Raw genomic sequence first — 14721 nt, 5'->3', positions numbered from 1 at the left:
AGAAATCACGTTATTATATGCTGATGACAGTCACAATGTTATATAGTTGTATCAAGGAAAAAAAAAGAAAAACATTTGATTATTGAGCATTCAGTCACAACCCCACACCACAGGGATTTCGTCTGCATCTCTAGGAGTATTTCTAATTAAATTATAAGGAAAACTGAATGGGGAAATTTGAGGTTTCCTATTTCAGGAATAAGAGAACCACAGCACGGAAGAAGCAAAGTGGGTTTAAATATAATTATGCAAGTATAAATATATTATAAGACTGCAAAAAGCACTGCCAAAAAAACCTGTGAAGCTAAAATGTGTATGTAATCATTTTAATTCTTATTTAATTTAAGATGTTCTTGGACTGTATTGACAGTGACAAATAATTCATGTCCCTTTATATTGTACTTAACTGTGTTTAGCATCGTAGTTAACATATTTCTGAAACTGTATATTTTAATCACAATCAGTGTCTCCCTGGTTAGCATTACATCCTTCATCAAATGTGGCACAGCCCACAGTAAAGATTTAAATGAACAGCATTAATAAAATACCTGTATTGGCCTGAAGAACATATGCAAATTTCGAGATTTACAGTAGATCACTGATGTCTAACTAATGTGATTCAAACTCAATGCGCACATTCAACTCTGTCCCCGAAGCTCTCTCTGAATGAATATGAGAGTGAATACAGCATACAGAGTAATACTGTTTATAGTCTCCAAGCTTCCAAGCTGACTGCCTTAATAAAAGATTTAGGTGAAGTGATATAGGTAGAATTTTTTACTTTAATAGCGTAAAACATGCAGAGTAACAAGCATGATACATCCACATATATATGGACATGAACGTTATGCTAAGTTTGGGCTTTTAAGGATTTTTTTCATTTCTTTTTTCACCCCCACTAATATTTGTTTGACTGTCCCTTAGCAAGTTTCACCTCAGTCAGATGCTTGTGGTAGCCATCAGCAAGCTTCTGGCAAAACTTCTGGCTGGATGTCTGACCGCTCTTTCTCGCAGAATTGGTAGAGTTAATTTATTTATTTATTCGGCACAGACCTGTCTTTTAAGCATATTCAGCAACTCTTCAGTAGGACTGAGGTTAGGGCTATTGTCTACAGTGTTATCATATGAAGCACAATAATTAAATCAAAGGTTATTTATAATGTTAAAATAAAATAAAAATTTTCAAGAATCCTTTTTTTAAACAATCCCTGTCAACCTTTTAATATTGAGAAGTTGTTGTGAAACATTAGCTTACCGTGGCCTAAAGAAATAATCTATCACAGGGATAACACCGAGATACAAATAGCCATTCATGTTTAAATCCACATTCACAGCCAACTTAAAATCATCTGTTAAGTGATGCTTTTGGACTGTGGAGGGAAATGAGAGACTCCAACGTCCAACGAGGCAAAATTTGCTTCAGATGCTATATCATGCTACTCTTTTGAATATGTCTCATAGATAAAGGTATAATAATCATCCTTTTGTCCTAACAATATGCGCCCAGAGTCACTCTCTGCAAGCTCTTTATTGAGATTGGTTAACATGGTGATTAAGCATTTTTTTTTACATTATTTCTTTCTTCCAAAATCCATTTGACCTTAGTTGCAAATAATATTTTGACATTAATCAGATTCCCCAGTCTCTGGCGACCTTGTTGCTGGTTACAGGAATGCAATAGCTTGAATTTAAGTTTCATGATAACGAAACGATATGTTGAACTTACTCGGTAGTACAGGCCCCAGGTGTTACAGATCAATACTTTTGCTGTCAAGTTTCAGGATGCAATCTCCAGTCCGTAATTGGCCGGCAAGGCAAAGATACAGCTGTCAGCAGAAGCATGAAGCTTTCTCCACACACATATTTCAAATACATGTTTGTGCACTAACAGAGAAACAATTATATCACTCACGAAACAAAGCGTATTGCTATCTCGCCCAGCCTTTCACCTGTGTTTTGAATCTATTTTATCTGAAGACGCCTTGCGTATGTGTCACAGTTTGACAAAGCCTTAGTATTGGTTGACATATCACACCACATATCAACTTCTCAATTGGAGGAGCTGGTGCATAGCGTGATCTGTCAGCAGGTGCTAAGGCTTTGTCAGACGCAGTGACACAAAAGGCAGTTTTCAAATAAAGGAACTCTAAGACAAAATGGTGGATGGTGAGAGAACTGACAGGAGGTGTACCATCACCCAATGAACCATCTACAGCATATTTTCCTGACGTGCGGCTGGCCAACATGTCCACTCATCAGCCTCTGTCAGCGAGAGGCCGGCCCGCTCAGCAAGCTGAGAATTCAGATCTTAAAGAGTCTTTGAAGGAGGTTCTGACATGTGTTTTAAAACTCAATACACATTCTTATCCTGCCATCACGTTCTGTACAGTGTGACTGAGAATTGCTGAACCTGTCTCCACCAAAACAATCAACCATTAAGAGTTCAAACAGACTGAAGTTTTTCATTAACAGAAACTAAACTATGCTTAACATCATCATCTTTAGAGCATCATTTCATGCACCCGTATGAAAGAAAAACATAGTGATCTTGAAAGCAGGGGTTGTTCCACAAAAAACGATGCTTTAAGAAATCTGCATCATCTTAAGAGCGCCGCCACAGTATTATAACAAAAAGAGTTTTACTGTGCTTTATCTCACCCATCAGTTTCTGTGTAGTTAAGGTGACAAAGCTTACAAGCCTGCATGTTCTAGTTAGGCTGGCAAGATGTGAAAGTGCACGTCTGAGGTTACAAACTCTGTTATTGTTCTTCTGGATTCCATTACAATGAGCAAGGAAAATGTGCATGTCAACACTATGTTTGTGCACTTGTAGCAAGTTTCAGTCCTTTAAAAATGTACTCCTCTGGAGAGAAAAAAAAAATGTTTTTGGTAGCTTCTGCTTACTGTGCTTACTGAGAACACTTGAATAACAAGGCTTGACATGTCATAGCTAAAGAAATACAAAATCCTGGTTTCTTGTTTTTCTCCGCAGAGGATGACAGCCACACTATGCATTCACACCCAGTTATTATACCGATAGCCACCACACACACACACACACTAACGTCTGCTCAGATCTGGGATATTTCTTCTTCTTCCTTTTGTTTGTTGGAACTTCTGTAGTCATTTACCTCATAAACCGTTTGCAGGTACCACAAATATACCATTAATATCTCTCGCACACTCCCAAACGATAGTAGCTGGGTTTTTTTCCCCTGCTATCCCTCCGTGAGCTGTAGGTCTCTCATATTTGTTCACCATCGATCATAGCGGTCTGGCGCGTATGCTGGAAAGCAGCCGGTGGGGAGAGGCAGCATTTGCAATCAAACAGAGAGGAGCAGTGTGAAATCTCAGGAAGAGGCAGCTTCCCCCATACCCGTGGGCAGGGGATCAGACGATGAGGAAGCCTGCCTCAGACACTCAACACCTCCCACTGGCACCCTGATGCAAGCAGCATGCAAACCCACCCCTCACATGTATCTGTCAGCCAGGGGGTTAAGCTCTGTGTGTACCCCCACTCTGTAACTGCACTGTGGAGTACATGTTATGCTACTGCAGCTGAGGTGCTTTTAGAAGCTTGGCTAAGGTTCACTGCGAGTCGCTGATGTGGTTCTGAAGGTGGGAGAAGGTAGAAATTGCTGTTTTTCTTTTCCATGATATTGCTTTAAGCAAGCAGATGGGACTGACCCACTATAAAAGGAGAACGCTACAGGTGCAATCTATCTGTGAGTCTAGAGGAAAAGGATTCTGCTGTGCAGAAAGGAAGCAATGTCATTGAGTCACTGCTCTTCAAAACCAAATCGCAAGCTCTCTAAATCCAGTCAGCCTGTTTCAGCCACTGGCATAATAGTGCTGTGGTTTGCCCATCTGTTCTCCATTGTCCACCTTGGCTCGCCATCCATGACATACACGACTATAAACTCTAAAGGGTTTGTTCCAGACTGTGAGCAGATTTATTTCAGGTATAGGTACAGCAGAAAACAGGGTTGAGTGGGTGAGAAAATACCTATTTTCCCACTGCGCCTTTGGCTGCTCCTTCAACCTGTGGTTGACCCATTTGCTTCATTGTGTCCACCAAATATTCAAACAATGATCATTTCAGCTAAGCGTGGGAGTGTGTTTTGATGCACAGAGTGGACAGTTTTGTGCCACACTGTAAGTGGACTGTAGTACAGCTACAGATGGCTAATGGCCACAGCAAAAGGCGGACACAAAAGTATAATTACCAATATTGATTTTTTTTTGTGTGTGTGTGAAAATGGATTTGAGTGTGACAGAAAGGTCAGTAGAAGCAAATGTAAAAATTTGTGCTTTCACAAATGAGACACACTATCATAACATTCTGTCATCACTACACAATAACTAATCCATTATTATTGCACGTTAAAAACTGTTTTGAGCTGACATGGGTGGCTGGGAATGACACGTACTGCAGAGTGCTAATGACAGCATGCAGCAGCACAGCGAGCTGAAGTTGAATATACCCCTGCTATTCGCTAAATTGTGCATTAAGAACAGCTTGTATGTCAAAGCTAGATTATAAATAAAACCATATGAAATTTAGATAAAGCACTAACAGTCAAGGTAATGGCCTACTAAAATATCTGACATTAGAGTATCTGCTGTATGTTCTCGCTTAATGACATGTGATATGTACTTTGGCACCGTCGGAAGAAAATGGCAGACTTTGGCAAGCTAGTCGTGTATTTAGCTGTCACTGCTGATTTTCTGGCCCTTGATGATGATGAGCGTGGTTCAGAATGTGCTCTAATTCCTGTCAGTGGTGCATGGCATCATATCGCATTACATGTTTTCTTTTAGTTGGCATTTCATTAAATAATTCCACATAATATTTTGTAAAAAAATAAAAAATGAAAAATACAGCCGACCTGAAGTCAATTACCAACCCGACAGTGAGTGAAGATGTCACAGTATTCAGTGTTCCCCTATATGGCACTTATCTCTACTGAGTTCAAAGAGAAATCATAAATTAAACAGACCAACAGGACATTTGTGAATTTCAGGAGCTTACTGTGAGTTTGCGGTCCTATATGCAGACACATAATGGCAATGCCTAATTTATAAGGAACATGCCCAGTTGTGGCATGTGAAGTCTCTCGGAAACCTGTACAGTGAAGTCTTTCCTTTTTCCTGTACAGTGATTCGTAGATGTGGAGCTGTGCTGATTTTAACCCGAGGCCCTCTTGGTGTGGCATAAACCTCCTGGAAGCTGTGGAGAGGTTTTAATCAAGTGTGAAATCCTTTTGGGGTAGATTCCTACACGACTGTTCCTGCGCTTAGAAACGTACCCCTCAACCTTCTCTCCAGCTCTCTTCCCATGAACATCTTTTTGTAGCAAGACTCCACTTTGCTGCAGCGATGCATACAGACAATGCTCGTAGCAGAACTGAGAAAATGAAACCCCAGTCATCTTGCATGAGGCAATAAACACACACACACACACACACACACACACACACACACACACACACACACACACACACACACACCTCAACATGTACACACTCGCATTCCTCATTTCTTGTAGCTCCAAATTCAGTCTCCTTGTTCTTAATCAACCATAAAAGTGTTGTTCATTCTTATGAAAATAATATTAGTTTGCTGACACTGACCTACTAAACAGATATAGGAATTTGCCACTTAAGCATAATGATGTAATTAAGCATGAATATGAACATTGCTCAGTTGTGAAGTGAAAGTATTAAATAGCCTAAACATCTAGCTATTTAGGATTACAGGAACAATGAGATTAACTGCAACAATAGATGCCCGATTATTAGTATTATTATTATTTTAATAAACAAAGAGGTAATTGTATATAGCTTACCCAGGGGAAATGAATATTTTAGACACAAATAGGGACAATGAATTAAGCTAAATGCCATGCTTTTATTTTTAGTAAACATCAGAGCTTTTAACATCTTTAGCACACAAGCTTTTCCCACTTTCGCTTTTGATTGACTGAATCCTCGTTGAACCAGATGCTGTGCTCTTTTCTGTTTTTTTTTTTCGTAGCCTCAGAGATCTGGCATTTTTGTGAGATAATTATCTTGCCACTGGTCATGAGCACAATACTGATGTTGTGTCTCACAGGCTTACAGTCAAGCTGGCATTTTCTCTGTTAGCTGTGAACCGCTGCCTCTAATACGTCACCTCTTGTGGTTACATCATTCACATGCACCAGCTCCTTTCAGCGGCGGGCTTTCTGCTTTCTCAACAAGAACATTTACTTTCATTCGCACACCGTCCTGTAGCCGCAAAAGAAGACAGCTCTCCCACGACGGATGTCTCGTTCAATGGTGTGGTCACTATTGTGGCATTTACAATAATGCATTTATCACGGCAATCAAAACTTTACACATCAGCGACATTGCACGCACACGCGGATCTCAGCTGTCTGCTCTTCAGACATTGATCTGGCCATCTCAGGCTGAGTCTGAAGGGATAACAAAGATAAATTGAGTGGTATTTAAATTTAATACGGGCTGTATGTTTAGTTTGTCAACAGGTGGTCTGCTTAACCAGTCTGCTGCCTGGCAGCTGAACATTAGCAATGAATAAATAAATGGGGCCTTTGTCGCTTTTACAAGCATGAGAGAAACATGTGAGTTGTGAGAGCTAGCTGAAGCAAACTTATTTTGGAAGATTTCACAGCTTCCACAGTAAAACGAGGTCACTGGGTCGTGGACCCATTTATTTAATTAGGAACAGTTGAATAAAAAATTGATGAGAATCAAGGGCAGGGGAACTCATTTCAGTACTGTCAATCAATAACTCATTCGGCAATGGTTTTGCCCAGAGGGATCCAGCTATTCTCTCTGTAACCAAACACTGTACTTCCCCAGTATGCTTGGCTGTTCCATTATGTCCATTCCTGTAGTATTTTTTTTTTCATGTTGACACATGCTTGGAGCATCAGTTACAGCATGCAAATCACAACTAATAGAAATTAACTCACTGCTGTTGAACATGTTAACAACACGATGATATATTACAAACATAGCAGACAAACTGCTGTTGGATACTTCTAAATGACATAGACACAGCATGCCGTCTCTTGAATGTATCACATCAGCTCGTGGGCTACACACACACAGTAGTGCTCATTACACAGTGCATAGCAACAGCTACATAGCAACTGCTGCTTACTGCTTAGCAACAGCTGCAAAGATCTCAAGGAGGGGGGTGGGTTTCATGGGGTGTTTCAAATGACACCATTTCTGTTCACAAATGCCTTTTTACAACTTTTTTTTTTAAATGAAAATTGCTCCAGTGTTTGTCGCTGTGAAACTCCCTCTGATGGTGCTTTTTTGCTCTCTCCTGCCCACAGATATCCGCTCCCTCCCTGATGTGGCAATGACTGGAAACTGCACAACCGAGTGCAGTGAACTGGGCCATTCAGACGCCTGCTGGATGCCTGGGCATCCCTCCCCTGTACGCAAGACCAGGAACCCCCCGAAACTCTCCACCTTCGTGCCTTACCAGGAGAGAGGGAGCCTGGGACGCCTGGCTAATGGGAACGCCAGGCTGGGTGGTGAGGAGCATCGGCCGCGCCTTCCGCCCTCCCGCAGTGCCTATTCCAGCAGTGGTCATGATGCCAATCAGGACTGCCCCTTAGAGGAGATGCCCCTGAGCGTAGCCTCTGAGTTTCCACCCACCTCTCCTTCTGCTCACACTCCAAAAAGAGAAATTTACCTGTGAGGAACATATTCATCTGATCAATACACAATTAAAGAAAATACACACCCCACTCGAGAAGGAGAAACAGGCTGTCCACACATTGAAGCCAATGCCCAATCTGAAGTTAACAATATAGGCTGTGACCCATTCGATCACTGCTTTTCTCATTTTCTCCTTAAAATATTAATTTATTAGCATATTTATGAGTGACTCCACAAAGTTAATTGATGCACTCAGTCATTTATTTATTGGAAATCTTGATGGGATACAATTCAGTCAGATGAGTAGGAAACACAGATTGAAACTAATCATTACTGTAGTTAGCAAAGTCCCATTCTGTGAAGTGATCTCTTGAAACTGAAAGTTGTGATCAGTGCTCTTGTGCCATTGCTACATCTAATTTAATAGACAGCCAGTCAGGCCATATCAAAAGGCTTAACACTTTTGACTAACAATCAAATAAAATGGTCTATCTTAATGTACAGTGCTGTAAATACATTTGAATGGTGTGTTCTACATATATTTTTGTCTGGCATAAGCTGAAAAAAAATGCCTCAGAGTTTTAGCATATTTAAGCTTTTCTTTATGCTGCTGTTTAAACTTGATTAAAAACCATCTCCCGGAGTGGAGCTCAATATTGTGGAAGGCATTTATCCGCTTCACACAATAACACACACACACACCCCCTTCGACCCCTAATCATAGTAGAATGGCCTTTACCTCTGCTCCCTGTAGAGCTCTTCCACTTGGTGGAGAGAGCTGTGTGGCAGCATTTAAACTGACATTATGTCCCACTGACTCGCAGCACTGTGACCTATCGTTCATCATGAAAACGGTTGACTTGGCCACAGTACCCCAGAGTCACAATGACCAAACGCAGAGTACTCGCGAGACACGTTCTGATTGGCTTTTTACTCTGCTGATGACAGTATATCAGTGTATCGGTTGAGAAAGCTCTTCTCTGTTGTGACAATCAGATGGGCTCTCTGTGTAATTCACAGTCCATTTTTTCTAAAACTCATACTGCTTTCCGCTCACGGCTTAGTAGAGAACTTGTGTTGATCTAATGAAGGCCTAAGGAATTATTTACAGGAAAGGGCACTTGAGTGTTGAGAGACACTAGAGAGATAGAGCACTTATTGAGCGTGAATATGATGTGAACTGGATAGGTGGTATGTGCTATTTTCAATGTTAATTATCAGCTCTCACTGGACACATGCTTCTGCAGAGGTGAATTCAATACACACTGAAATGAATGATTTAACAATGTTGGTCTGACATGAAAGATTCCAACAATAAAAGCTGAAATAAATATTTGATCCATTTCAGTAAATGAATACCTGCAAATACAGTGACAGTGGTAGGAGTAAGGCTCAATTTTGCCGCAACTGCCTGTTAATTATATATTTCCTTGTATTGAGGACAACATGCTTAATAAGTTATTAGGCATTTATCCTCCTCTGGCTATTGAGCAGAGAATAAAAACAGGGCATGCCCATGGGCTTCATTTATCTTCACAAAGATTTTCCAAGTGAATCTGAAGGATACTGTGTGTCTGAAGGACACCATGTATTAGTCAGTAATTGGATGTTAATGATGACTCCACTAGCCTGCCTTACAACATCGAAGAGCTAGTCGTTGTCTTTGATTTAAACATTGATTTGATTCGATTTGTAGATACCTTTCACCTCTGTATAGTATTTCCACAGTAAGACTGTGTCTCTGAATAAGGGCGGAAGAGCCTAGAATGGACATTTCCTAATTAGGGTGAGTAATAAGTCCTGAGCTGGGGCATGCATGAGCGTACCCCAGGACACGGCACCCACGAGATAATGCAAATCCACCCACAGAGCTACAATCAGTTAAAGGGGGTATTTTTTATCAGCACTTACCTCATCATGCTGCCATTGAAAGCCACGTTTAGAATAATTAACGCGAAAACATATGGAAATTACTGGACATGGCCATGATTAAATAAGGTGGGCGATTATCCTGCCTTGAGGGGGAGAAAGCACATTATGCTGTTTTCAAAGCCATTTAGCGACTTACGTAAAATTCAAACAACAGCCATGATACACTGTGATTAAACCCCCACGGCTCTCCCGAGCTCCCCTCTCATAGCTGCGGCTAGCTGCTCCATGAACTGAAAACAGCGGGTAAGATCACTGACCTGGAATTAATAACAAGTGAGAAAGATACCAATGAGAGATAAAATCAGTGTCACATAGCTTCAGTCAAAACTCGATCTGTCTAAATGCTTTGACTGGATTCAGATTCAGCTCCAGCCTATGTGTCACGATGTAAATTTGGAATACATGTTTTGATTTGTGTCTTTGATCACAAAAAATATCTATATATATGGAATAAATAGGTTTTTAGCAGATGTGTCAGAACTGTCGGTTCCTGATCCAAATGGATGGCGAGAGTTTGATTTAAGTCCAAAACAAAAACAAGCCTGGGTTTCTTTTCCCACTCTCTTGATAAGTTGGACTCTCTTGCTCCAGCCAATAATGACCTCCTGCTACTCACTTCTGGAACAATACATCACCAGGTTTGACCTTTCTTTTGAACTCATGCTGAATGAACTGTGGTTACTTCTTTCTCAAACACAGAACAGTTCTCCAAGTAAGAGGACATCACGGAGCACCTAAATACACTCGAAACTATGTTGAATAATGTTTAATTTGTACTTAACATTGATTTAATGTTGAATTCACTTGAGTATCTTTTGCCTATCTGTAGTGTGTATTGTATGGTGATCATTTCTGTGGACAGATGGACAAATTACCGTTCTGAAATTGGCAAGAGATTTTTTTCTTTTTCTTACTGATCAAAGACTCTTAGCAAACTGGTTGTGTGAAAAAAATAAAGAAGTCTGTTGGTGGTGTAGTGTACATAGATCTCCACAACGCTGTGCCTGCTGTCAGGCAGGCAATGATTTTAGCATGAATTCCAAAGATAATTGGTAGATACTGTTTACTCTTTTTTTTTTATTTTTAACTTTCTGAAATGTCAGTGCTGGTTCATATTCAGAAGGCCCTCTCCCAAACGAACTGAAATTATCTGAACATTTCATTTTTTCACTGTTCATCTAGAACAAAGACAATTGCCTTGAAAATACGTCTTTGCAAGAGAGAATCTAGTTGTTATCCTAATTGTTGGTATATTTATATAGGATAAAATGCTTGTGATGCCATGTTTTTGTACAGTTTTATGTACATACAAGTGAAGCTTTCTAAAAGTACTGAGAAAAGCCGATGGCATATAAAAATTGTAACATGTTTTCTTGAGATGTGCACATCTTGCCTTGGTTGGATTGACCTTTGCTGAGTCAGTGTGAATGTGGCCGTTCTATGCCTGCACTGTAGTCATTCACCGGCTCCCACCTCCTGAGGACTTAATCAGTTTTTATGTTTATTGTGAACAGTGGATTGTCTTATCTTACCAGTTTGTTAAATCCTGTGTTCTGCTTTGTTCTGTTTCAGCATGTTGACAAATTCTCTTGTAATACTGTAAGTCCTCATGAACTTTGTAATAAAATCACTTCAGGGAAAAATGAACACTGTCAGTGTTTTCTTTGTTTGTCGTCATTATTCATCACTTCCGATAACTAAACAAGTGTTTGGATGTTAGGGTTGGGTTTTTTTTTTGCTTTTTTGTAAAAGGTTTTGCAGCCTTAGAGATACATTGTGTAAAATGCATCTCACTCCAGGACCTGGGCTCATTAAGAAGAACTAGTATTCTTGTCATGCGGGAACAGGCGCCTTATTTCTCAGTCAGGAAGCCCCTGAATGTTGAGAGGGAAGGATTCCGGAGGTTGAAGTAGGAAAGTCCCAGGACCTGTGTTCACTACTTCAACTAGAAAAACAACGTGCCAGAAGTACACAGACCCAGTCATGCACTTAGCAAGGAACATTCATTCAAATTGCTTGTTGCTACACATTTAGTGCAAGGATAACAAGGTTGCTGCTGTGTTTTTAATATGCATGTGACTGAAAGACATTTATATGCCATGGCTTGAAGTCAGAGAGAATAGAAAAAAAATATACTATCCTATTTTTATTTTGCTTTATGCGTACCTACAGTGTATGTTACTTCCATACAATTGCTGATCTGATACATATTAGTTAATAATTAATTTAATCGAGAAAGGTTTAACACAGTATTGTGTCTAACAGCACAGCAAAAAATTCCTGTTTTGTTTGTTTAGTTACTCTTCTGGGGGGGGGGGGTTTCACCTGAAAACAGAAAGCCCACATCCTACAAAATCACTGAATTTACCAGAGGGGTTGGATGATATAGAATGACAAGAGACTGCCCTAAAGATGAGACAGTGAAAAGCTCCAAATAGTTCATAGTAATGCCAACAGCTCTGTAAGGCTATAATACTGCACCCTCTGAATCCGCTCTTCAAACTACACAGTGCATTTTAGGTACCAAAGGAGGAGACAGACGCCCATGAATGTCAGTCTTCAGCAACTTCTCCCAACTCCTCTGGGGGGATAGCCATCCAAACCCAGAACAGCTGCTAGCTTCAGCAAGTACTAAGTCAGCCTTTACCCAGCTAGCTATTCTTAGTAGAATTCTGTGAGGGGCACTCATATCAGGTGAACCTCCTTCAAATGGCTACTCACTGCATTTACACAGCATAATGGGAGACCAAATGATAAATCAAGACCTTTGCCTTGTGGCACAACTACCTCTACATTTCCTCTTCACCAGTAAGGCACAGTACAGCACCCAACTCTCACCGTCTCATTATCCTTTCTTGCTGTCATTCCCCCTGAGACCAAGTATTTTAAGAAATGTTTGATACTTTATGTTATATGATTCCCCTTTACTAGAAAGGAGAGTGCTATCCTTTGGCAGAGCAGAACAGTGGCTTTCAAATTTAGATGTATTACACTCAGCTGAAAATCATTCGAATCAGCACTGGAGGTCCTCCTGAAAGAGACACAGAAGAACACTGGAAAGCGGATCTGCTGGCTTTTCTCAAGCTATGTCTTGAAATCACGTCTAGAAAAACTACACCAATGGAGTCGAGACAATGGCAAAGTTTGCCACCTATCCTGGACAGGCCTGACATGTCTAAAATGCAAATATAACAGCTGGCAGAAGTGGTTTTAACATCCCTTACTCCTTAAGAGCTATGGAATCCCTTGGGTAACCCAGGCATAAGCCTTCTTTTAGTCTGCAAACCAATCCAAAGTAAATTGGACTGGCAGACTTCCAGCCCCCTTGATCATTTGTTAGAAAGAAAAAACCTGGTCCACTGTTCTACAGCCTCAACAGAATCTGTGTTGCCCCTCTGAGAGCTCAGATATGACCATCACTTTTAAGCTCTTTTCCAGTACACAGCGTAGGGAGGGAAGGAGGCTGAGGATATTGGCGAACAAGTACCCCCCACCCCCAGTATGCAAAAACAGATCATTTAACATGGCTAAGTGAATAACTGTACTCTTGCTTTTCACAGATTATGTCAGTGAACTGTGCTAAAAAAAGGGGGACGCTGAGTATAAAATTATTTCACAAAATCACATTTAATTGGATGTGTTAAGGATCACTGTTTTCATTCCTAAATATTTCTTATTCACTTTAACATTAGATCTACCCATGTGAATGCGATGCTATGATCTAATAAAAAACAAAAAGCAACACATCATTTACCTAGTACAATGAGGATAATACTTTAGATGCACTGAATGGCTAATTACGAAGGAAGGGAAGCGTAACACTCTTTTACTCCCTTCTGTTTTCACCTTTTTGCCTTTAAGTGGAAAGATATATCCATGTCAAGATGTGGAAGCTCTCAAAATATTCACACTATATGCATACACTGTGCAAGGGCCTTAAAGGCTTGAAAACTCATTTACACATACCATTACAGGCCATCACAAGTCCATGTCTCTTGAGAATGCAGTGTACCGTATGTTCTTGGATATAGTGTACATTCAACCTTTTTGCTTCTGTGGAGCTCGCTAGTAGTGCTTAGCAAAAACCGAGGCAGAGGTATAAGGGCTTTGTTGAGAACAATGCACACTGGAAAACGGGGGAAAGGCCTGACTTGAACCACAAAATAAAGTCTAATAGAGACTTTGACATCTTACATGCTCTGGAAAGTGCAAGGCATAATTGTAAGTTTTTCTCAAAGATGGAGGATTAAAAGTGAAAAGTAAATCATACTGGACTCGAGAAAACTCCAAGGGATGTTGGAATGAAGTATGAGTTCTGCTTTAACAAGGTACAGCTCAAAGAAAGCAAAGATCTAACAGCCCTTTATTTAATGGCAAGAGAGGGATTCATGTTTGTGATTTTACAAGACCTTGTCTTAAGGCATGTCTTAAGGTGTCTTAAGAACCACCACAGATAGAGGAAACTCTGAGCAACATTGCATATTTATTCATACAGCTGCTAACAGAATGCTTTGACATACACCATTTGTTGTGGTGGACACTTCAACACTCACATCTGAGCAATTTTGACACAATGCAATATTGATAAAAGAATATCTTGCTGACAAAGTGTCAGGGCATATGTGGTGCCTCGTGGGGCAGTTGCTGTCTTCACACAAATGCAGAATTAAGCAGAAAACCCACACAAATCTGACGTGACCTAAAACTTGCACCCATCTCATTTTTTCTTATTTTCTTGCAAGAGCTTTATGATGTGCATTTGTTTACTCCAACAATCTCTCCTTATACTGTTCTTGCAAAACAGACCTTGCATGAGTAACTTTGCTGAGTTTATCAGGTCTGATGCCATGCTCAACTTGCTGCTAATTTTAGCCTTCAGCTTCCCAGGGAGTGAGAGAAAGCCAATATTATCAATAACATCTAACCTTAAAGCTGAACAGGGACTGCTGCAATAGAAACTCAAAAATGAAGCATTTTGATGAGGCATGTACAAACTGCATCACTGTGTTTGATAGACTAACAAGTTAAGAACTACTTAATTAAACCAGACAATCCACATCCTTGGTGCGGCTTTTTTTTCTTTACCTTTCACAGATGTTTTGTGATC

The 14721-nt window shown here is 40.3% G+C and overlaps 1 protein-coding gene across 1 annotated transcript in view; it reads left to right on the top strand.

Moving 5' to 3' along the window:
* Nucleotides 1-11247, top strand: part of pcdh1a (protocadherin 1a) — a 92910-nt gene extending 81663 nt beyond the window's left edge. The window contains exon 5 of the mRNA XM_039617986.1: nt 7352-11247. Coding sequence (XP_039473920.1) covers nt 7352-7722 — 371 coding nt within the window. The 3' untranslated portion in view covers nt 7723-11247. The remainder of the gene's footprint in view (nt 1-7351) is intronic.
* Nucleotides 11248-14721: the final 3474 nt, after the last annotated feature.

Source organism: Oreochromis aureus, linkage group 10 (genome assembly GCF_013358895.1).
Source record: "Oreochromis aureus strain Israel breed Guangdong linkage group 10, ZZ_aureus, whole genome shotgun sequence".
NCBI lineage: Eukaryota > Metazoa > Chordata > Actinopteri > Cichliformes > Cichlidae > Oreochromis > Oreochromis aureus.
This window is presented reverse-complemented; position numbering and strand designations above follow the sequence as displayed.